This window comes from Eumetopias jubatus, unplaced genomic scaffold, assembly GCF_037043125.1.
Source record: "Eumetopias jubatus isolate StellerSeaLion01/CBP00866 unplaced genomic scaffold, mEumJub1_p1.0 scaffold_1, whole genome shotgun sequence".
Classification (NCBI taxonomy): Eukaryota; Metazoa; Chordata; class Mammalia; order Carnivora; family Otariidae; genus Eumetopias; species Eumetopias jubatus.
Genome location: NW_028274807.1, coordinates 11,323,320 through 11,345,414, shown reverse-complemented (window position 1 = coordinate 11,345,414; position 22,095 = coordinate 11,323,320). Strand labels below are relative to the sequence as shown.

Below are 22,095 nucleotides of genomic sequence, written 5' to 3'. Positions count from 1 at the left end.
AGGGTGCGGGAGCTAAGAGGCCACCCCCCGCCGCGCTCTGCTCCTCCGTGGCCCGCGCCGCCAGGGAACCCGGGTCAGAATTAGAGTCCGGGTGGGAAGCAGACGTGGAACCGGGGAGACGCAGTTACGGTGGAGGAAGATACCAGAAAGCTTAAACCGAGAGAACGGGCGCAGTGTGTTGGGGTCGAGCCCATTTTGCCCCCAGGTCCAGCGCTCCGCCCCGCCGGGCGGCCCCCTTCCCCCGAGCCCGGAGCGGGGCGTCCTCCTGGAGCGGGCGCAGGGGGCCCCTGGCACCGAGCTCCTCGCCCAGGGCCACTTGCTCTATCAGCAGTGTCAAGGAAGGGTCTCCAGGGGAGGACAGGGATCTGCGGCCATGGCCGAGGCCGCGGAGCTGGAAGGGGGCCCCCCAGGTCCCCAGGGGCCGCCTGAGGCCCCCGCGCCTCGGGCGGAGAAACCTGGCGAGGTGGGGGCCGCGGGCCAGGAGGCGGAGCGGGAGGAGGCCAGCGAGGGCGCCGCGGAGGCGCCGAGGGGCGAGGGGGCGGGCGCAGCCGCGACGGCCGCGGTGAACCAGGCAGAAGGCCCGGATCCCGACGGAGGACGCCCCGGCGAGCCGGAGCCGGGTGCGGACAGTGGCCCGGGGGCCGAGACGCAAGGCGCGAGGGCAGCGCAGGGCGAGGCGGAGGCCGAGGAGGGCGCCCCGGGGTGCGCCGAGGTCCCCCAGGGAGAGGAGGCGAGCGGCGCCGAGCAGGTGGAGGAGGCGAGCCCCGGCCGCGGCGCGCAGGGCGAAGCCTCGAGGGAGGTTCAGGGGGAGCCCGGGGAGACCGAGGCCCCCGGGGAGAAGGAGAAAGCGGAGCAAGGGCCGGAGGAACCCGGAGGCGGCACGCCGGGGGCCAGCATGGAAGCCGCGGGGCAGGCGGGAGGGGCGCACGGGGCGGAGGGCGAGCCCCGGGACGGAGGGGACCTCAGCCCCCAGCTTCAGGCCGAGGCCACGGAGGCCGCAGCGGCGGAGATTGGGGGGAACGGCCCCGAGGAGCCTGCAGGGGAGCCTCGGGGTGTAGCGGCGGGCGCCGCCGCCGACGAGGCGGGGGCCCCGGGGACAGAGGAGTCGGAGGGAGTGGCCCAGGGGGACGCGAGGGCGGAAGCTGTCGAGGACGGGGACCAGGGTGGACCCCAGGAGGAGATGGAGGAGGCCGAGGAGGATAGGCGAGAGCGCGGCCCAGAGGGGCCAGGCGAGCAGGCCGCAGCCGGGGGCGAGGAGGAGCCCCCAGACAGCAGCAGCGCGCCGGCGGAGGCAGCCGTGCCAAGCGGGGCCGCGGAGCCGGAGGCCGAGCTCAGCAACCACCTGGCGGAGGAGGGCAGCGTCGAGGGCGCGGATGAGACCGCGCGGGTGAACTGCCGCCGGGAGGACGGCGAGGCGTCGGAGGAGGGGGCCCCGCGGCAGGAGCACGACATCACCCTCTTCGTGAAGGTAAACGGAGCCGTCCCCCCAACTCGTAGCGCTTTTTGAGCCTTGGTCTTCCAGGTGTCCTGATTGTCCTTCTATTCACAGCCTAGGGGTCATGGGGAGTTTCAGGAGCGTTTTGGGGAGACAGGATGCTTTGGAAACAAAGAGGTTGGGTAAGGGTCGTAGGGGGACGTGGGGGTGCTGACCCAGCATCCCACTGTCCTTTGTTCTGAAAATCCTAACTGGCCCTTCTAGTCCGGAGATTACTGAAGAATCAATAAACGTAAATAAATAAAAGAAAGAAAGAAAGAAAGAAAAAGTGACACGTCCTCTTGATGTTCAAAGCAATTCTTGCCAAAGGAAGCTCTAATACTTGAAGTGGGAAAAAAGAACGCGAACAGGTTGTAATGTGAGAAGTCTCCCCGGGACTCAAACTTCAGAGGCCCAGAGTTGGCCAGTGTTTTCAGCTCCAAAAAAGTATCCCTCCTTAGTATTTGGAAAGAAAGTGGAAATTTATTTAAATATTATAATATTTGTTGAGCATTTTAACGTTGATTTTGGAAGAACACACAATGCTGGGTGACTTGAACATCATCTGCCTTTATATTGTATTTCAACCTTGCTTCAAATGGGAAGAAAGCAATGATTTTGTTAAAGAATCTGTAGGACACGACTGAGGAAGTTTGGAGTTTAAAGAGGCCTTTCTACAAGGCATCAAAAATAAGGGGCAAGGTCCAGCGGTAGCATACACACACGGGGATCTTTGTTTTTAAAAAAAAAAGCCCTTTCTGAGGACCTTTGGCCAGACCAGGAGAGCAGCAGATAATAAGGTCAAGAATGTGGATTGCATGTTCAATCATAATCCTTTCAAAATACTTTCAGGCTTATAGAAGCCAGTTAGGACCTAAAGCTCCTTGACGGGAATGTAAGCAAATTCTAATAAGCAAAAAGAGAAAAGTTTCCAAAGTGATTAACACTAGAATTTCAAGAATCATTTGGGGGGCAAGGGGGTTGGGGAAGAGAGGGCATGAGTTTGTTTCTTCACTAGTGGGAAGGTGCCGTTCTGAGCATTTTTGAAGACCCTGGAGCATATTAAGGTTAAGTGTTGGGATATAATCTAAGGGCACAGCCTCTAGGAAGGCCCCTGGGAGCTGGATGTCTGCAGGGAAGGCGAAGGGGAGTGGGAGGGGGGGAGGAAGGGGAGAGCTGAACACAGTGCTGGCTGTATGTACCCCAAATCTGCTCTTGATTGAAGCAATTCCCCGTTGCTTCGTCTCATGACCACTTGCTTCCAGCACATCTTTGCAGTTTCTTGTTATGGTTTTTGAAATACAGTAACATCTTCCTAACTCTTCTTCTTGCTTCCATTTCCCAGCTCTCCTGGCTAGGCCCTTGGTGATAGCCAGTGAGCTAGGAAATGAGATCCGATCACTTTGTTTCTGAAAGCAAAATTGCACCAGTTGCTTATTGTAGACTTTCAGACGAGTCCACCCTCCTTAGCCAGGCCACAGGCCACTCACGATGGCATCCCTGCCTCTGCGGTATTGCCTGGGTGTCTCCCTCCCCCCTCCAACTTTGTCACCCATGGTACCACCAGGCCAGCCATATTGAGCTAGTTATCATTCCTTGAGAGAACCACATTCTTGCCTGCCTGGAAATTGTGCAGGTGCTGTATGTACCCTCTGCCCGAATCAAGTTTCTTCCCCCCTCACCCCACTCCCAGCCTCCTGCCTGGTTGTCTGCTGTGTGTCTAGACTCAGCACAGGCATCATCTCCTCCGGGGGGCCTTTGCCAACCTCAGTCCAGGTTGGGTGTCCCTCTGTTGAAGGTCCACTCACACATTGCGTGTTTTATCTCTTCCCTTGACTGTGTGAAATTCATCTTTCATCCTCCATGTGGAGCCCAGGCTTGGAACATGATGGAGGTTTGAATGGGTGGCTGCCGGCACGAGGTAGTATATACTGTGGTGATCAATAGCAGGGACCTTAGAACCAGTGGGCTCAAATCCTGGCTCTGCTACTTTCTTGCAGTGTGACCTTGGGCAAGCTACGTGACCTTTCTGTGCCTTTGTTGCTTATGGGTAAAATGGGGATAATCATAGTACCTACCCCCAGAGGTTGTTGTGGGGATTCAAGAATTAGATTTTGTAAAGCACTTAGAAGAGTACCTGGCTTGAAATTAAGCGCATTCTTGTTGTTCTATCTGCTCAGCTCCCACCAACGTCCATTGATTTTGCACAGAAACAATCCCCTGCCCATTCCATCCCTGCCTCTTTTTTTTTTTTAAGATTTTATTTATTTATTTGTGTGTGAGAGAGAGAGAGAGGGCACAAGCAGGGGGGAGTGGGAGAGGGAGAAGCAGGCTTCCCACTGAGCAGAGAACCCAATGCGGGGCTCGATCCCAGGACCCTGGGATCATGACCTGAGCTGAAGGCAGACGCTTAACCAACTGAGCCACCCAGGTGCCCACTCCCCTTTTTTCTTAAAAGAAAATCTCTCTAGGTAGCTAATTGCCTCCATTCTCTGGGGATAGGAATGTTATGAAAAGTAAAAGTAAGTTTTTTTCCTCAGATCCTGCTCAGGAGAAGTTTGTGTGGGCAGAGGCAAGGGGCTTGTCATGGACAGCTTATCAGATTGTTCTATTCAGACGTGATCCGCTTGGTGCTCAGTTGCCTGCTCCCACTCCACCTTTTTTTTTTTTTTTTTTCCTTTAAGAAAACAGATCTCCAAACCGGGAGATTGGTCTTTAAGCAACTACTACTTGATATAAGGTCTGAAGTTCACTTAAGATGAGCCTTGTAGGATTGTTAAGGCACCTCACTTTCTTTTTCTCTTACAAATCGCTCCCCTTAAAAACAAAAAGACCCCAAAGCAGAAATCAGGCAAAAACCCTTTAGATGCTTCTATCTTTTGCGTTTGTTGTACTTGATTTAAAATCCTTAAATTAGTTTAAAATAGGATTTCTTTGCCAAAGTTAGCTTTCTTGAGCTTCCTTCTTTGGGCTCCACTTTATTTGGACCACACTCCAGAGTAGACATCTGACCTCCTGGGTTTTGTAAACACGTCGAATTTTTCTGTGCCATCACTGGAGTGCAGAATTCACAGATTTGTTCTGTAAGGAGAAGTGCTGCAAACATTCCAAACGTTCCCCTCGCCTTCATCTGACAGCCTAGTAAACACAGTTGTAACTAATTAGCCCCTATTTTATTTGTCAATTTTTAACTTTTACATTTTCCCCCTATTTTTTAAAATAAATACATCAGCTACAAATACACCACACAGTGATGACCTATGACCCAGCAACAGGTGGAAATCAAATCTGCTTCTACTTTTAGCCGCCTGGTGGTTTATAGTCTCCATCTTTGTGGAAATTGTCACCTTACTAATTTGTCATTTTGTTTTATTATATAAGTATGCGAGAATGTATTCTTGTAAAAAAGCCAAGCACATACAGAACGTGCCGAGGAGAGCTTCCCTGGATTATTGTATGGGGAAATTAATTGCTAATCATGCTAATTCTTACTTTTTTTTTTACAAAGATGTATTAACTATTTGTCATTAAATTATAGGGTAACCCTGCAGTATATTTAGTAAGAAAGATTCTTTTCGTCTTTACTCATAACAGAGGGTAACAACATAACATACCAACATAACAATAACAAACGACAAAATACTGACAACAAAGAATAAGGTAGGGACTTCACCAGCTGTGGGGATTCAGTCACTAAGGAAATCTTGCTTACAGATTTGGTGCTTCTGATCCAAGAGTACCTGGCGATTGTGTATACTCTGAGGCAAGGTCTAGGGGTGGGACAGTCTAAGATATGGATTTCCTGGCAAATTTTCACACGACCTAAAAAACCTTAATGTGACCAATGAATAATCCTGGGGCAGAGTCTAAGAGTTTCTTAAACTAGGTTTTGGACACATTTAACTATTAACATGCAGCTACCGTGGAGCTCAAAAACTTGCATTTGCCATCACATTTGGGTCTCTAGACAGGTGGAATTGGTGATGGAACAAAGTCCAACTCAAGAAAGACATGACCTCTGAGTAGGCATTGTCACTGAGAACTGCCCCCCAACATAAATGAGTACATAAATGGAGCCAGCCAAGCAGCGCCACACCATGTAGCCATGGCAGGATGGGAGGGGTAGATGTGTGTCCAGGAGCGGCAGCTGAGTGAATCCTGGTAGACCAGTTGGGGCTGCAGCAGTCCATGCACCTTTCTCCAGGAGAGAGCATACTGAGACCATTCTGTGGGGGCTTGGTGTCTGAGGAGCTTGTAAGGGAGGTGGTATTTTCATAACTATACGTGGACTATGACCATGTGCTCTGAAGGGAAATGAGCAAAGATGCATTTCTATGACTTTACCTCTCCCAGCAAAATAACATTTTTGTTATTTGTTTTCTGAGTGTCTTATACAACTTGCTCACAAACACATTTTTTAAATTTAAATTTGATTAGCTGACATAGGGTACATCATTAGTTTCAGATGTAGTGTTCAATAATTCATCAGTTGCGAATAACACCCAGTGCTCATCACATCACGTGCCCTCCTTAATGCCCATCGCCCAGCTACCCCATCCCTCCCACCCACCTCCCCTCCAGCAACCCTCAGTTTATTTCCTAGAGTTAAGAGTCTCTCATGGTTTTTCTCCCTCTCTGATGACTTCCCATTCAGTTTTCTCTCCCTTCCTCTATGATCCTCTGCCCAGTTTCTTATATTCCACATATGAATGAAACCATATGATAATTGTCTTTCTCTGCTTGACTGATTTCACTCAGCATAACTCCAGTTCCATCTAGGTCGATGTAAATCGTAAGTATTCATCCTTTCTGATGGCTGAGCTTACAAACACATTTATGAAATCAGTAGAGTTAGTCGGGGTGGAAACTGAGGTCAAGCACCGTGTTCTGCTAACCTCTGACACACGTGCGTATGCACATGCACCCTGGGGGTCGTGGTCCCTCTCTCCACGATAAGAGAGATCCACGTCATAATTGCTTCTCCACATCATGTCCTCCTTCTTCAGCATGGCGGTGGCTTTGTTCCGAGCTCTCAGTCAGTGCTTTTTGGTAATGAGAGGTAAATAGCCTTGGATGCATAGTCCAAGGTGACTCAGCTAGTGAGAAGCTGGACACAAACCTGTTTCCCACTGGTCCCAGTCCAGCGTCCCTTCTGAAAGGGCCTGAGCCATTCTCCTCCATGAAGACGTCTTGGCAGCAGCGCTGCAAGATGCTGCAATTCCCTCAGGGCTGTGGGAATTTTTGGCTCTGCTTTGCTGGGTACACATATGCTACAGCTTCTGCCCCTCACTGGGTTGACGGGCCGTGTGCTCTGGACTCCTAGAAGTAAGTGAGCGATCATGCTTCACCCCCCATGAGCTCCTCCTCCTCACGGGGGGGGCGGGTCTCCTTTATAGCCTTGGTTTCTCAAGGTCGGCTGTTCTCCAGGAGGCTGCCTCTCAGATATCCTACCTCCCTGACTAGCTGGAGATCTGTAAGATACCTTCAGAAACACCACACTGGATTCTTGAAGCAGGTAAATTTACCCTTTAGTTTCATATACATAGAAAAATAAAACCTAGACTTTGAAGGAATGTATAAAGTACAAAGCTCTGAGCCATGGTTTAGGTTCAAGTGGGTCACAGGGCTGTAGATGAGTCTGTTACCTTAGCCCATGTGGATTTATCACCTCCTATGTGTTAGGTGCTATGCTAGAGTTTGGGAACCCAATGTCAAGCAAGACAGACAGGGTCCCGGCCCTTACAGAGCTTTACCATCTAGTGCAGAGGATGGAGACTGAGCACTGAAAGCGTGTGGTAGCAGAGACTGCAAAGATTTGCCCACCGTTGTCCTCCCAACCCCCAGCAAGGATCTGGCACATAGTAGGCACCAACTTAATGCTGGCAGGAAGGGGAGGAGGGAGCGAAGGTGAGCAGGAGGCTGTAGGAGTATATAGCTGAAGGACCTACAGATACAGTGGTAGTCACTAAATTGTTATCAATTTGATTGTTTTTGGGGAGACACAGAGAGTGGGACCGTCTGAGAGTCCCTAGTACATATTCTTCAAGATTTTTGAAAATAGGTTTCCTTTGCTCTAGCCACTCTCTGAGCTCCTGTGAGATTCAGCAAAGAAAAGTTTTCTCTGAGAATTGGGGAGGTGGATGTTTAAATCTCCTAAACTCCTTTTCCATCATTAACGTCTGCTTTTTTTTTTTTTTCCTGACAGAATGCTGATTCATAAACTAGGTTTGGTATTTGGGCATAGTTGGGGGTGGAGGAAGATTCTTTTCCACAATACAGACAACTTCGAAAGACATCAACATGTCTTCTGGCAACCCATTCTCCTCCCCGTAGGGAGACAATATCCAATTCCATTTTCAGCTGGAGTCTGCAAACCTAAAATATTTATTGTCGGGCCCTTTAAGACAAGGTTTGCTGACCCATCGCTTAAACCTCCTTTGATTCATGACCTGGGACTAGATACATTGCCTCTGGCACAAAATTGGAGTTTTATTTAGCAAGGAAGAAGGGGAATGACTATTGAGGAAAGAATCAGCAGTGTCTATCACAGTGAAAAATATTTAAGACACTACACATCTTATACATGTTGTTGGAAATGTTATTTTTCTGTGCAGGCCCTGATCTTGATTTAGGTGAGATTGAAGTAAAATAGAGATTATAAGTATAAAAAGATACAATGCAATGCAATGAAAAGGAAGTCTTTTTCTGCCCCTGAGGTCCATCCAGCCTCTCGGTTTTTCTTCCTGGAGACAGCCACTGCATATCTTTCCAGAGATATTCTGTGCATATGCAAGCTTACATGTAAATATTCTCATTGTATTAGTTATCTAACACTGTGTGATAAATTACTCTAAGACTTAGCGCTCTAAAACAACAAACATTTGTTATTCACAGTTTCTCTGTGTCAGGAATTTGGGATCAGCTTGGTTGGGTAGTGCTGTCTCATGAGGTTGCAATCGAGATGTTGGCGGGGCTATGGTCTCATCTGAAGGATTGGTTGAGGTGGTGGTGGGGGTCCACTTTTAACGTGGCTGACGCACATGTCTGTGAGTCAAGAGGTTCAGGCAAGAGGTTCAGTTCTTTACCACTTGGGGCTCTGTCCCTGGGCTGCTTTGGTGTGCTCACAACATGACGTCTGGCTTTCTCCAGAGCCCAGATCCAAGAGAGAAGAAACCACACACTGTCACTTCTGTCTTATTCACTAAGTCCGATACTCAGGGAGATCGAAATTAAACTCCACCTTTTAAAGGGAAAGTCAAAGGATTTGTGGACATATTTTAAAAAAATACCACACCCACCTTTTTTTTTTTTTTCATATAAAGTACACTGGAAATACACTGGGTTACATCTTGCTTTCTTTACTTAATAGTATATCTTAGAAATCATTCCCTATTGGTACCTGTAGCTCTATCAAATTCTTGTTAAAAATTTCATAGTTTTCTAGTGATGGGTATACTCTATAGTCAGGTTCCTACAGGTGGATGTTTAGGTGGTATCCTCTTTTGGATGTTAAACCACGCTGTAGTGAATATCCCTCCACAGATGTGTAATCACATATGGAAACTCAGTTCTGAGAAATGACATTGCTATGGGAAAGGATATTCCTGTTTAAGATTTTGACAACTTTTACCAAATTTCCTTTTCAGAGGTTCCACCACATAATGTCCCCCTGACACAATATGGAGGCCATGTTGATTTCCCCAACCTTCCCCACTCAGAGTTTTCTCAAACTTTTTGAAGCTGAGAGGCGAAAAATGATGCCCATTGTCATTTAATTCACGTCTCTTTTAGTGTGTGTGAGACTGAGTATACTTTTATAGATCTAACAACTGTTGGTATCTTTTTGCTGTGAGCAACTTGTTTATGGCCTTTGCCCATTTTTCAAATCTACGTTTGGCCTTATTCTTCCTGATTTTTATATTAAGGAAATTAGGCCATTGTCTGTTATGTGGGTTGCATATATTTTTATGGGACTGCTTTGACTGTTTGTGCTGGAGTAATTTATCCTTTTAGTCTTAGTAACTTCTTGGAATTGATGCACGGGAAAACAAAACGTAGGCTGTGACAGAGCTCTTAGAATCTCCAGCTTCATTTACTAGAATCTTCAAATGCTCTGTTTTACTTTATCTTCTATAACTTCTTGAGTCCCGAGGGATTAGGTATTTCAAGTCTTGCCTTTCTCCTTTTCTTTTTAATTAGCAGGTTACATTTTTATCAAGCGTGTGCCCTTGGAGAGTTACATTCTCTCTTACATCATAAGAGTTCCTATTCAAAACAAGGTTTAAAATATATAGATAGCAGGATCATTTCATGCCACTCTGCTCCATCTGAACAGGTAAGATATATCACTTTGATCTTGGTGTGCCATCTATTGGGATGAACTTGAGTCCCACAAATAAAAACTATGGTGAAAAGTAACCATATGTGGTGCAGTGATATCAAAATATTGTTTCTGAGGTTGTCTCTTAGCCAGATGTTCTATTTATGCCCTCATCTGTCATCATTTATAGAGAATGCTGACAAACCCTATTTGTAGACATCCAGTGAATTGTGGAAGACTACCCAGAGTTTATGTTTAATTAGTGGGCGGGTAATTGAAATACTCAAAAAGCAAAGATCATTCGGAGAGATACTTTGGCAGCTTCTCAGGGGATAGCTCTATGGGCAACAGTTGATATATACTTATTCAGTCCGCAGGGGTGAGTCTAATATGATATGTGTGTGTGTAAGAAATCATCAGATTAGAAATAGTCTCTAATTCCAGATTTTTACTAGGTTTATGGACTCTACCCTTAACTCACTGTTTCTTCTTCCTTTTGGGTTTGGTTGGCCACATGAACTCTGAGTCTTTTGCTGTGGGGAGAAGTAAAAGCTGCATTTCAGTCTTCCAAACTCCTGAGCGATGTTTTGAACCCAAGTGGCTATTTAAAGCAGATATTTATTGAGTGCCTGCCAAGTATCAGACATTGTGCTTGGGGCTGGGGTACAACAGTGACAAACAGTGATGAACACAGCCCCTGCTTTCCCAGAGCTTTCAGCCTACAGAGTGATCCAGAAGGAAATGGCTAGAGTGCAGTCTGAGGAAGGGGAGCACAGGACTCGGGGCGCTAGAATAGGTGGGGGGTGCAGGATGGCAGGCTGCACAGTGAGCCTTAAAGGGGGCAGGGGATTTGGCCTCTAGATCTGTGATAGCCCGGGCTCTGGCCTTCTGCTGCAGTTCCTTCCCTTTGGAAGATTGTGCCATATATGATGGAGGGGAAAGTGAATGAGCCATGTACAAGCATGGCTACTGCATCGGGTAAAGAGAATTGGGTGGTCAGTTTTTAATGATGTATTTTGCAGAATGTAAATTTTATAATCTCATAAATTCTTTCCATCTAAGTTAGCAGTGCCTCACGCGTCATCACATTGCATTCACAGACCTTAGCTTGTGTCTGAGCACAGTAATTGAACAGCTGTTAAAGGTCCGAGCATGTTGCAAATCGTCTTTGGTTTCCTGTTTCTATGGCGGAGACTGTAGTAGGGAATATAGTAGAAGAATAAAGAATAAAGGGGAGAGAGACAGAGGTCACTGAGTGGTTCAGCTGGTGGATGGGCCCATCTGAAGGGTCCAAGGCAACTTCACACGCTTGTCTAGGGTCTCGGCAGCATGGCTGGAAGGCTGGGCTCGTCAGATGGAGCACCTACACGTAGCCCCTCCAGCTGGTGGCCTCCAGAGGGTCAGGGAACAAGGCAGAGCTGCATAGCCTTTCATAGTGAAAACCACACAGCATCACTCCCACCATATTCTGCTGGTGACCAGGCAGCTAAGGGGGGGTCTGGCCAGATTCAGAGGGAAGAGAGAGACTCAGACCCCATTTCTCAATGGGAAGAGGGTCAAAGAACTTGCAGCCACCTTTAACCCACCACATGATGATGGGATGTCAAGGTATGCCAAAATGGCTCCAATCGTTTGTTTATAGACAGTTCTTTACTAACTTGAACTGGTTTAAGAAAATTTTAGCAGTGCCTCGAAGCAGTGGAGTTATGTTTTTTATATCCAGTGATGGGCAGAGCGGCGTCTCTGCTGCATTTACCACAGCAAATGTCAATACCATATAATTACCGTAATTACAACACATGGGCAAGGAGGGCCTCGAGCTGAGATCTGGGCCACTCCATGTACCCTTTCTAGAGTCATTTCTCTGTCATCTCTATGAAGCAGCCATTTCTTCTTCTTCTTCTTCTTTTTCTTCTTCTTTTTTAAGATTTTATTTATTTGAGAGAGAGAGTGAGAGAGAGAGCACAAGAGGGGGTAGGGTCAGAGAGAGAAGCAGACTCCCCGCCGATCAGCGAGCCCAACGCGGGACTCGATGTGGGACTCGATCCCGGGACTCTGGGATCATGACCTGAGTCTAAGGCAGTCTCTTAACCAATTGAGCCACCCAGGCACCCAGCAGCCATTTATTCTTATGAAGGAGAAGAGACACTGTGCCAATTAAGTAGAGGCTCGCCCCAGCGCCCCCTTTTGTTTCCGAGTGTGGGGGTCCCGAGTGGTCCCAGAGTCACAAGAGACTTGGATCCCCTTTCACAAAGCTGTGCGATTCTGCTTTCTGGCCAGGAAGACTCTCCCCTGGAGGGGTGGCCAGCCACTGTGGAAGGAGAAAACCCGGACCCATCCTGCCCAAGGCTTTATCTTTGTGTTTTTCTAACCTTCCTGGGGGGCTTAGGATGCTGCGGTCCAGTAGGAAGAGCCTCCTTATGCACCCCCAGCAGCGCTCCCTGGGTGACCCTGGCCCACCCTTGGGCCCAGTGGGTGGGGGGAAGAGGACTTACGGCAGGAGGTCATCGTGGGCGTTCTGATGGGGCCCTTCGGACAACAGCCACAGGCATGTCTGACCCACTCTGCACATCACAGACCTCACGTGCTTTAAAGGCCACACAGAATAAAACCGTTATTGGTTTGGAGATCCAGGGACACGGGGCTTTCTTCCTCAGTGAGGGAAATTAACACTTTTTGGGGTGCGTTGGGGTCAAGGAGGCAGTGAGTTCAGAGACTCTTGTACCGACTTATTCTTCACCCCATCTTTGTTCCCTTTGTTTGAGCTCCAGGCGGGGATGCCTTTGACTCTATTCCCATACATGGTCAGACTGGATGAAGTTTTGGGTTGCAACTCAATGGCTTCTTTGTGTCATTTAACTCTGCAGAGAATTCAATGCTTAAGAAAACTCAGAGGCATTAACACACGCATCAGATATGAGCGGCACATTTTTTTTTGTTAACTGCCACTTTAAGCAATATATTATGACTCTGCGTCCTAAACATCAGCAATAAAGTAAGATTGCTCTGTCACTCTCCAGATATTGATATTTGCTGTAGAAAATGCCGTGGAGATATCGCTCTGCCTATCACTGGATATAAAGAACATAACTCCACTCCTTTGAGGCACTGCTAAAATTTTCTTAAACCAGCTCAAGTTAGTAAAGAACTGTCTATAAACAAACGATTGGAGCATTTCGGCATACCCTGACATCCCATCATCATGTGGTGGGTTAAAGGTGGCTACAAGTTCTTTGACCCTCCTCCCGTTGAGAAATGGGGTCTGAGTCTCTCTCTTCCCTCTGAATCTGGCCAGACCCCCCGTGACTGCCTGGTCACCAGCAGAATACGGTGGGAGTGATGCTGTCTGGTTTTCACTGTAAAAGGCTATGCAGCTCTGCCTTGTTCACTGACCCTCTGGAGGCCACCAGCTGGAGGGGCTACGTGTAGGTGCTCCATCTGACGAGCCCAGCTGAGCCCAGCCTTCTAGCCATGCCGCCAAGACCCTAGACAAGCATGTGAAGTTGCCTTGGACCCTTCAGATGGGCCCATTCACCAGCTGAACACCACTGAGGGACCTTTGTCAATGCCACATGGAACAGAAGGGTCACCTAGTGGAAGGCCTTGTCCTGCTTCCTGACTATTGAAATCACGAGACATAAAAAAGCAGCACCCCCTACTACATTTGGGGTAATTTGTTACTTGGCAGTAGGTAACTGGGAGGTATGGCTTATGTCTCTTCTAAGCTGGTGAAATCTGGGTGGGTCAAAAGACAGGGCATGGTGAGAGGGACCGAGGGGTTTAAGGCCAGTCCAGGAGTGGGCAATACAAATGAAAGGAAGGCTCCCTGTGGCTGGGTCATCTGTTTGCTGCACACATTTTTTCCTTCTGCGGTCACTATAGGGACTGGAATATTCTCAGCCTTTCAAGAATGCAAACCACCAGGGTATATAAAAACAGGCTGCATTATTAAGCAGGCTTTCCAGAACAAGATGTTCCTTTGTTCTAATAATTCCTTGTGAGAATTTTACAAGGAAATAAGCTTTTCATGTCCGTGTAAAAGCTTCAGTTGGTATCAGGCCATATTATTAAATAAGGATTAAAATAGCCCTGGAGTTTTTAAAGCATAATTCATATATGAGGATAAGTAGTAAGTTCCATTTTGTTCGTCCGTGTACTTCTTATGACTTGATTTCACCTACTGTGACGATGAATACTAACACAACCAAGCCTTTGGCCAGAATTTAAAGCTAAGAGCAGTTTGATTCGGTGATTAGGCTACGTGGGTCGGGGTGGTCAACCACCTAATCCATCTAATAATACACCGATTGTCATGACGGTTGAAAAGAATAAATACTATACATACTTGGGAATGCATTCAGGATGAATAGGTTTTTGAAAGGTTCAGATCTATGTTTCAAAGTTTTAAGATCTAAAATATATTTCTTAGGATGTAGGTATAATGATGACTTAAATTGTTCGTAAGTTCTAAGTGTATGGAAGAGTGAGAAGCATGTTTCAAAATAGAGCAAATATATATATATATATATATATATATATATATAGTGTGTGTGTGTGTGTGTGTGGCCTGGAGTGAGGGACTTCATCAACACAATATATTAATAAAGTACAGACAATGGGCCCATGTCTCCACTCCACTGGGGACGAACAGCCTAAACCGTTGGATGGGCAAAGTCAATCTTGAAAGCGTTACCAATGGTGCAGGCTTGTATTTAAAAAACCCTCAATTTTTCTTTTCTAAACTAGGCTTTGCTGCACTTATGATACATTTTTCCTTGAAAGGCTTACAAGAAGTGGGACACATAATCTTTGTGTCATATGCTGGTATAAAAATAAACTACCAACAAAGATCTGAGAACGGGGGGGGGGGGCATAACGGTCTTTCTCTTCAGTCCTCGGAAGTGTGGGGAAAGAGAGTATCTCTCTCTCCGAGGAGCCTTACATCTGTCCTAGGGTTTGTGGATTGTTGCCGTCCTCGCCGGTTATCTTGCTGCTCCGCTAGATGGCAGAAGAGGGAAGGCACGAGACAAGACAATGGGCTGGAGGGCTGGTTTCCCATCCAGTTAGCGTTCCCTCAGCCTTGGGAAAAGTTAAAGACCAGAAGCCTTGCAGATGGTCTCTACTACACAGCAGTCATGGCAATGATACAGCTGGAATCATTGCAGTCATTGGCCTCTCGCCTGAAAGCTGCCGATACAGCCCTTTCTATTGACCTTGGCAGTTACCTTGGCACTGTAATCGGCGGAGATAACAGGAGTGCAGCAGGGCACGGTCCGGCTTTCTGCTCCGCTCCCCGTGGGCCCTCCTCCCTCCCATCGGCAGGTGGCCTGCTCCCCCGCCCCACCCTGCATGACTCTCTGCTGCACCAAGAGGTGGGGGAAGGACCAGTGCAGATTCTCCTTCGCTGGCACATGCTGTACAGGAAGACGGGAGGTGGTGATGCTGAGCTGAGGAAAGCTTGCATGGAATGCGCAGGCAGCAAAATCATCGGGCCTCCATAAAGGGCTCGTCTTGTGACCGAGATGCAGTATGAATGGTTTCCCTTAGTTGAAGGGAGGCTTGAAAATAGGAATTCCAGCATTGGAGCCGGGGTATCAGATTCTGATGGCTGCAGGGTCAGAATCTCCCCCAACGAAAGCAGCGTTCCTACTTCCCTTGCACCTTACAGAAATAGGGAAATGAGGCGAGAGCTTAGTGCATTAGGGACTGGCACTCTCTCTGTCACATTTCTGTTGGTTTTCCCTCATGTCATCTCCGTCGCCTGCCAAAGGGGTTTATATATCTTTTAGAATACTTTACCTTTCATAGGATACCCCTTCCCCGATTTTGTGGTTGGTTGGGCATTTCTGTAGAAGTTGTTCCATTAGTTCTTGGCAAAGAAAATAATCTTCTGTTGTATCATTGTTTCCGTGGGAAAATCAGTCAATATATCAATTCAACTCATATCATCTTTCCCAGGAATGAAATTTCCTTTTTAAGAATGTCCTTCCCCCTAAGAGGAATTGGTGACTCCTATTTCAGTAATGACTTTTTTTTTTTTTTTTTTAAGCGTGTAGTCCAGATTTTCAGAGCTACAAGCCTGTGGCATTCCTTATTCTGATGAATTGGGTTGATGGTGCTCAAGGGTGAGCTGGGCAAGCTGGGGCATCCACTTTGGGTCCCAGACCTAAGACCCAGCAAATCCTTCCCCACCTTTAATTCCCCGAATGCTCTTCTGTTTCTGTGTAGATTATTTCAGCAACAAATGAGAGCCTACCCAGAGGCCTGAAAATAAAGGCATCGGCTTTTATTGCCATAGAACCTTTCTTTCTGATACCTTGGGGCACTTTTATGTATTTATGTATTTATTTTAATTTTTGTTTTTTAATTTAAATTCAATAAATTAACACATAGTGTATTATTAGTTTCAGAGGTAGAGTTCAGTGATTCGTCGGTTGTATATAATACCCAATGCTCATTCCATCATGTGCCCCCCTTAATGCGCATCTCCCAGTTACCCCAGCCCCCCACCCCTGCCCCTCCAGCAACCCTCAGTTTGTTTACTAGAGTTAAGAATCTCATATGGTTTGTCTCCCTCTCCGGTTTCATCTTGTTTTATTTTTCCCTCCCTTCCGCTATGCTCCTCTGTTTTGTTTCTTAAATTCCGCATATGAGTGAAATCATATAATTGTCTTTCTCTGATTGACTTACTTTGCTCAGCATAATACCCTCAAGTTCTATCCATGTTGTTGCAAATGGCAGGATTTCATTCTTTTGATGGCTGCATAATATTTCATTTATATATGTATGACATCTTCTTTATTCATCTGTTGATGGATGTCTCGGCTCTTTCCACAGTTTGGCTATTGTGGACATTGCTGCTATAAACATTGGGGTGCAGATGCCCGTTTGGATCACTACTTTTGTATCTTTGGGGTAAATACCTAGTAGTACAATTGCTGGGTCGTAGGGTAGCTCTATTTTTAACTTTTTTGAGGAACCTCCACACTGTTTTCCAGAGTGGCTGCACCAGCTCGCATTCCCACCAACAGTGTAGGAGGGTTCCCCTTTCTCCGCAACCTCGCCAACGTCTGTCGTTTCCTGACTTGTTAATTTTAGCCATTCTCACTGGTGTGAGGTGGTATCTTATTGTGGTCTTGATTTGTATTTCCCTGCTGCTGAGTGACGTGGAGCATTTTTTCATGTGTCTGTTGGCCATTTGTATGTCTTCTTTGACGAAATGTCTGTTTACGTCTTCTGCCCATTTCTTTTTTTTTATTAAAGATTTTATTTATTTATTTCAGAGAAAGAGAGAATGAGAGATAGAGAGCACGAGAGGGAAGAGGGTCAGAGGGAGAAGCAGACTCCCCGCTGAGCAGGGAGCCCGATGTGGGACTCGATCCCGGGACTCCAGGATCATGACCTGAGCCGAAGGCAGTCGCTTAACCGACTGAGCCACCCAGGCACCCTTCTGCCCATTTCTTGATTGGATTATTTGTTCTCTGGGAGTTGAGTTTGGTAAGTTCTTATAGATTTTGGACACTAGCCTTTTATCTGATAAGACATTTGCAAATATCTTCTCCCATTCTGTCGGTTGTCTTTTGGTTTTGTTGACTCTTTCCTTTGCTGTGCAGAAGCGTTTTATCTTGATGAAGTCCCAATAGTTCATTTTTGCCTTTGTTTTGCTTGCCTTTGGAGATGTGTCCATTTCTGGATTCTCCACCTCCACTTTGGTTTCCCGTCCCTCTAGTGGTCACGGTCAGACCCACTCTTGGGAAGAAGTTGTCGGTACTCAACCCACAGCCCAACACAGGTGTGTTGCAAGGAAGGCGGCTATCCGCAGGGAAGGCCAAATTAATTGGTTTTAGCAAGAATTTCACTAAAGAAGAATGGTTTTCCTTTGGGGATTGGGAGGTGGCTGCAAAATGAAACCAGAGAGTGCTTCCGAGGTCTTTATGTTTCAAAGCACATGCCTTGCATGGCACCATCCATTCTGACTATCGTTTTGTATGATCATTTTCTGCCAATCCTCATTTCTGGCTCATTTTCTTCTATGGAAGGTGCACTTGCAAGCTTCTCATTTGGTGCATTGAGGGGTCTGAAGTTCTTCTACCTTTTTCTGAGAACTGTCTGGGGAGGGGATTGATGTTGGTGTCCCCTAGAGTTGGTTGGCACCACTCCAGGGGCACTAAACCCCCAGCATAGAGTATGAAGTGTGAATGTGTCCATAACTGCTGTGCTATGCGGCCGTCCACGACCTTCTCTGGGGGTTGTGGCTACTAGAGATTTTTCTTTTGGGTTCACTTCCCTGGGTTTGGCAAAAGCTTTCAGACCAGTCCATTTGTTGGCTGCGATGTTTCCCTAGTGCTTTCTGATTTTTTGATTCACCTGCAGTGCAGCGTAAAATGATGCTCCTTGGTCTCCCCCCACCCTCTGAACAGATGCCCATATCCCCTTTGAGCAGCCACCCTGGTTCCGGCTCTGCGGTCATGGGGTGAGAGAAGCTTCTGCTTCCTTCTTCCTACAGAAGACTGTCCCCTTCTTTCCTATAAATGGATCACGGAAGCTTGTTTGGGGTTCCAGCAGGGGCATCTGGACCCTTGTTTGCTCCCAAAGGACAGACCTGGGGGCTGGAGCAGGGTGAGGGGCTACTCTGATCCTGCTCAAGCTTACGGTCAGTGAAGGTGGAACATGCCTGGATATCCAGGGGCCCAGGATCGACCTCTGGTTGATGGGTGGCATCTGCCATATCACAGCCAGATCATCTTCCCACTCTGTATTCTTCCTGAAAGGGAGGGCACCTGTGTTCTTCTGTGTAGTTAATGAGCTACAGACACCCTAGGGTGCAATATTTGCAAGTTATTCTATGCAAATAGGAGTATTTTGTTGTCTACCTTTCTGAAGTCCAGTTTCCCAAGCCTTACTTTGGCCCTCAACATAAAACCGAAATACAGCAATTCTTTTTTTTTTCTTTTTTTAAGATTTTATTTATTTGAGAGAGAGAGATTGAGAGGGCACGAACTGGTGGAGAGGGGAGAAGGAGAAGCAGACTCCCCGCCGAGCAGGGAGCCCGATGTGGGGCTCCATCCCAGGACCCTGTGGTCATGACCCCAGCCGAAGGCAGACGCTTAACCGACTGAGCCACCCAGGCGTCCCGAAATACAGCAATTCTTAAGGAACTGGACTTGCCTAGTTTGGATTTAGGACAATACGTGAACATCTTTAGAAAACCCCAGCCTCTCCTCTTGTGTCTGTCTCCATGGGGCGGATGAAGTGACTCATCACTTCGACACTGGGTTTCGGCGGCCATAGTACGATTTGCAACAAATTAGGGACATCGGTTTCCTGGCCGCTTACCATAACTGCCCCTTTTAAAAACAGGAGCCTTGGAAGGGTTTGCTCCTTGACTGGTTTGTGGACAACTCTGGGAAGCTGATCTCTGGCTCAGTCTTTTTTGAGCTAAAAAGTCAGGGTTAGGGAATCCTGAAATAGTATAGGCCCCTCCTTCTCTTTTCCCAGGGGTGAGGGTGGGGAGGGAGTTACAATATTTGCCAAAAAAAGCATGTGGCACAGAAAAGACTTCCTTATAATAAAGCCAGGGCGTTAGCCTCAGCGGTGGCCAGCCCGTTTGGTGTTTCTCCTTGTCTGGAGAGCAGCTGATCCCCCTGGGCTTAGGCCACCTGCCTTCCCTGTTGTGTGGGTCAGGCCAGGGCATAGAATATAGTCCTAGGGACTAAGAAAGCCTCCAGATAATTCTGTAATGTCTGAAGCCCCCAGGTCTCCCCATTTAAATTATGAACATCTGTAGATCCGTACTGTGTGTCTCTGCTCACTGACAAAGAACTTCAAAGTCCAGCACATTTATTATCCATGACCTAGAAACCCCTGAACTTGCATGGAGCTCATCAGAGCCTGCAAGGAAATGCAAAATAAAATCTAATTGTTACAACTGGAGCTGTTACCTTCCCAAGCATAGTTCCTGTAGCATTTTGTCATTTTACTAAATGCACTTTTTTTTTAATTCTTACTCTGATTTTCTTGCTTTTGAAGCTTAATGCCAACCCTTCCTAACTTATACCTGAGAGGATTTTGTGACCTCCTGGTTGATTCTTCTGTCTCCTTTCACCGATGCAAAATGATAGGCTGGTTTGAGTCCAAAGCTTGTGAAGCCTGAGATTTCTGTTTAGTAATGCAGGCTTACCTTCAGATCTCAGTGGGAAAACAGGGTGAGTCAGGGAAAATTAGCAAGTTGGTGTGGCTCAGGTTTCTTATTAACCAGGAAGATACAGGACAAAGTTTACTAAATTTGCATTTAAGTAAAAACACCATCCCATTATACCATTGGTCTGGTCTGGGGTCCCATAGTGCATTATGTAATCACCTCTCTCCTTTACGAGAAGTCGTATTTTGTGCTGGGAGCTGTTCATTTGTTTGCTATTCTTGTTGAAGTGCAAAAGCCATTCAGGGATAATCCATTATTCCATTAGGCAAGACAACTGCAGGAGACACTGATTACCTAATGCCTAGAAATGGCTCTGTTCTATTTGTCCTACTTGGTACCCTCGGTTGCTGTTTTTCAGTATACCAGATTTTTTTTTCAATTATTTAAGTATAATTGATGTCCAGTGTTATATTAGTGTCAGGTGCACAACACAGTGATTCGACAAGTCTATACGTTATGCAATGCTCGCCACGATAAGTGTAGTCACCACCTGTCCCCATACCTTATTACAATGTCAACTCTATTCCCCACGCTGGGCTTTTCATCTCTGTGACTTATTTATTTCATAACTGGAAGTTTGTACCTCTTCATCCCCTTCACCTGTTTCGTCCACTAGTTCCCTATATTTAAAAGTCAGTTTTGTTTGTTTGTTCATTTGTTTTGTTTTTTAGATTCTACCCATAAGTGAAATCAAATGGTATTTGTCTTTCTCTAACTTATTTCGCTTAGCATCATACCCTCTGGGTCCAGCCACGTGGTCGCCAAAGGCAAGATTACACTCTTTTATGGCCAAGTAATATTCCATGATAGTATACCAAATGATTTAATTTGAAATTCTGAATATCCTTCAGAACTATAGCTGTGGTAATTAATATGGCTTCCCAAAAGTACCTTGAAACTTTTGGAAGGCGATCTGACAAGCATAACTTTACAAAATGACATTTAATAAGACGAGACAAGTGTTGATCTGGTTTTGCCACTGGAGTAAACACCTGTAGGAAGGTGCAGAAAGGGTCATCAAAGTGGACATTTTTGCGTTGTGTATGAGGAAACGGACCGTGTCATTTTGTGGGAAGGTTGGCGGTTGCTGGGGCCCGTGTCCTCCTGGGGAAGAGAAGAGTAACCACGACCACTTATCTTAACAGACTGTGGGTTTTTTTCTAGATGATTCTCTGAGATGTAGGATTTCGTGGAAGGCTGGTATGGGCATCTTTAGCTCGGTGGGCTCTTCCAGATCTCACAAATCATACAGCCCAGGTGATCTTTGCCTTCCACCTGAAATGGTAACCACAAAGCTTCTGGTTTCTGCCAAATATTAAAAGGAAAGCATCCTAAAATCCACATTCATCCTAAACTGTCTTTCAAGAATTCCCTTGGTAACCCTTAAGATATTTCTGATTAACTGGCTAGTTTAATCTGAACAAAAAGTGCTATGGAATTCCTAGTCCCCTTCCCTGTCCCAATCAATACGACTTTGACTTGTTGGTCACTGAAACCAACCTGAGTGTCTTCTTCAAGGCAGTAAGCTTTCTTCTTTGTAAATAGATGGTTCTAGGTCTTTGGCTTCCTTAAAACTTATAAACATTACAAAGAAGAATAAAGAGAAAACAAATACCTCTTTTGTTTTTCAGGAAGCTACAGGTTTCTAATGACTTTTGCAAAAGAGCTACAGAATTCTGAGCAAGTTGAGAAAGCTGAATCTGGACACTTCTAGAGATAATTAGATTTTTCTTCATGTTCTGTTCTGCCCAGCAAATGGGGTGACCCTGCTCTCCCACCCGCTGTGCTTCCTCCCTCCTCTCTCCATTGTTCTTCAGTGAGAATTGAGAAATAATTTACGAGTCATAAATTGCTATTTTCCTAACATGAGCAAAGTACACACAATTCAGCTGCTGATCTCAAATCAAGAGGCCTTTTTTAAAGCCGTACTGTTCAGGTCCCAGTTGGGTTTGCCCAGTGCCTAGGACAGAGGGACAATGCACTCTTTGTTGGTTTTAACGTGGGGTCTAAGAGGGAGTCCAAGGGCAGGGAGACCAGTGCATTGTAGTTTATCCAGGACTTTACTGGTTTTAAAAACCGAAAATCTAGGTAGCAGGAAAC

At 46.6% G+C, this 22,095-nt stretch overlaps 1 protein-coding gene across 2 annotated transcripts in view; it reads left to right on the top strand.

Annotated features, from left to right (window-relative positions):
- Nucleotides 1-373: 373 nt before the first annotated feature.
- The window catches only part of CLIC6 (CLIC family member 6), a 39,819-nt gene continuing 18,097 nt past the window's right edge, over nucleotides 374-22,095 (top strand). Inside the window, exons 1-2 of one of the 2 annotated variants that reach the window (XM_088021230.1) lie at nucleotides 374-730; nucleotides 782-1,468. In XM_088021230.1, the coding sequence (XP_087877356.1) occupies nucleotides 374-730; nucleotides 782-1,468 (1,044 nt within the window). Of the gene's footprint in view, nucleotides 1,469-22,095 lie in introns of both variants that reach the window. The other variant, XM_028116327.2, reaches the window with a different exon arrangement.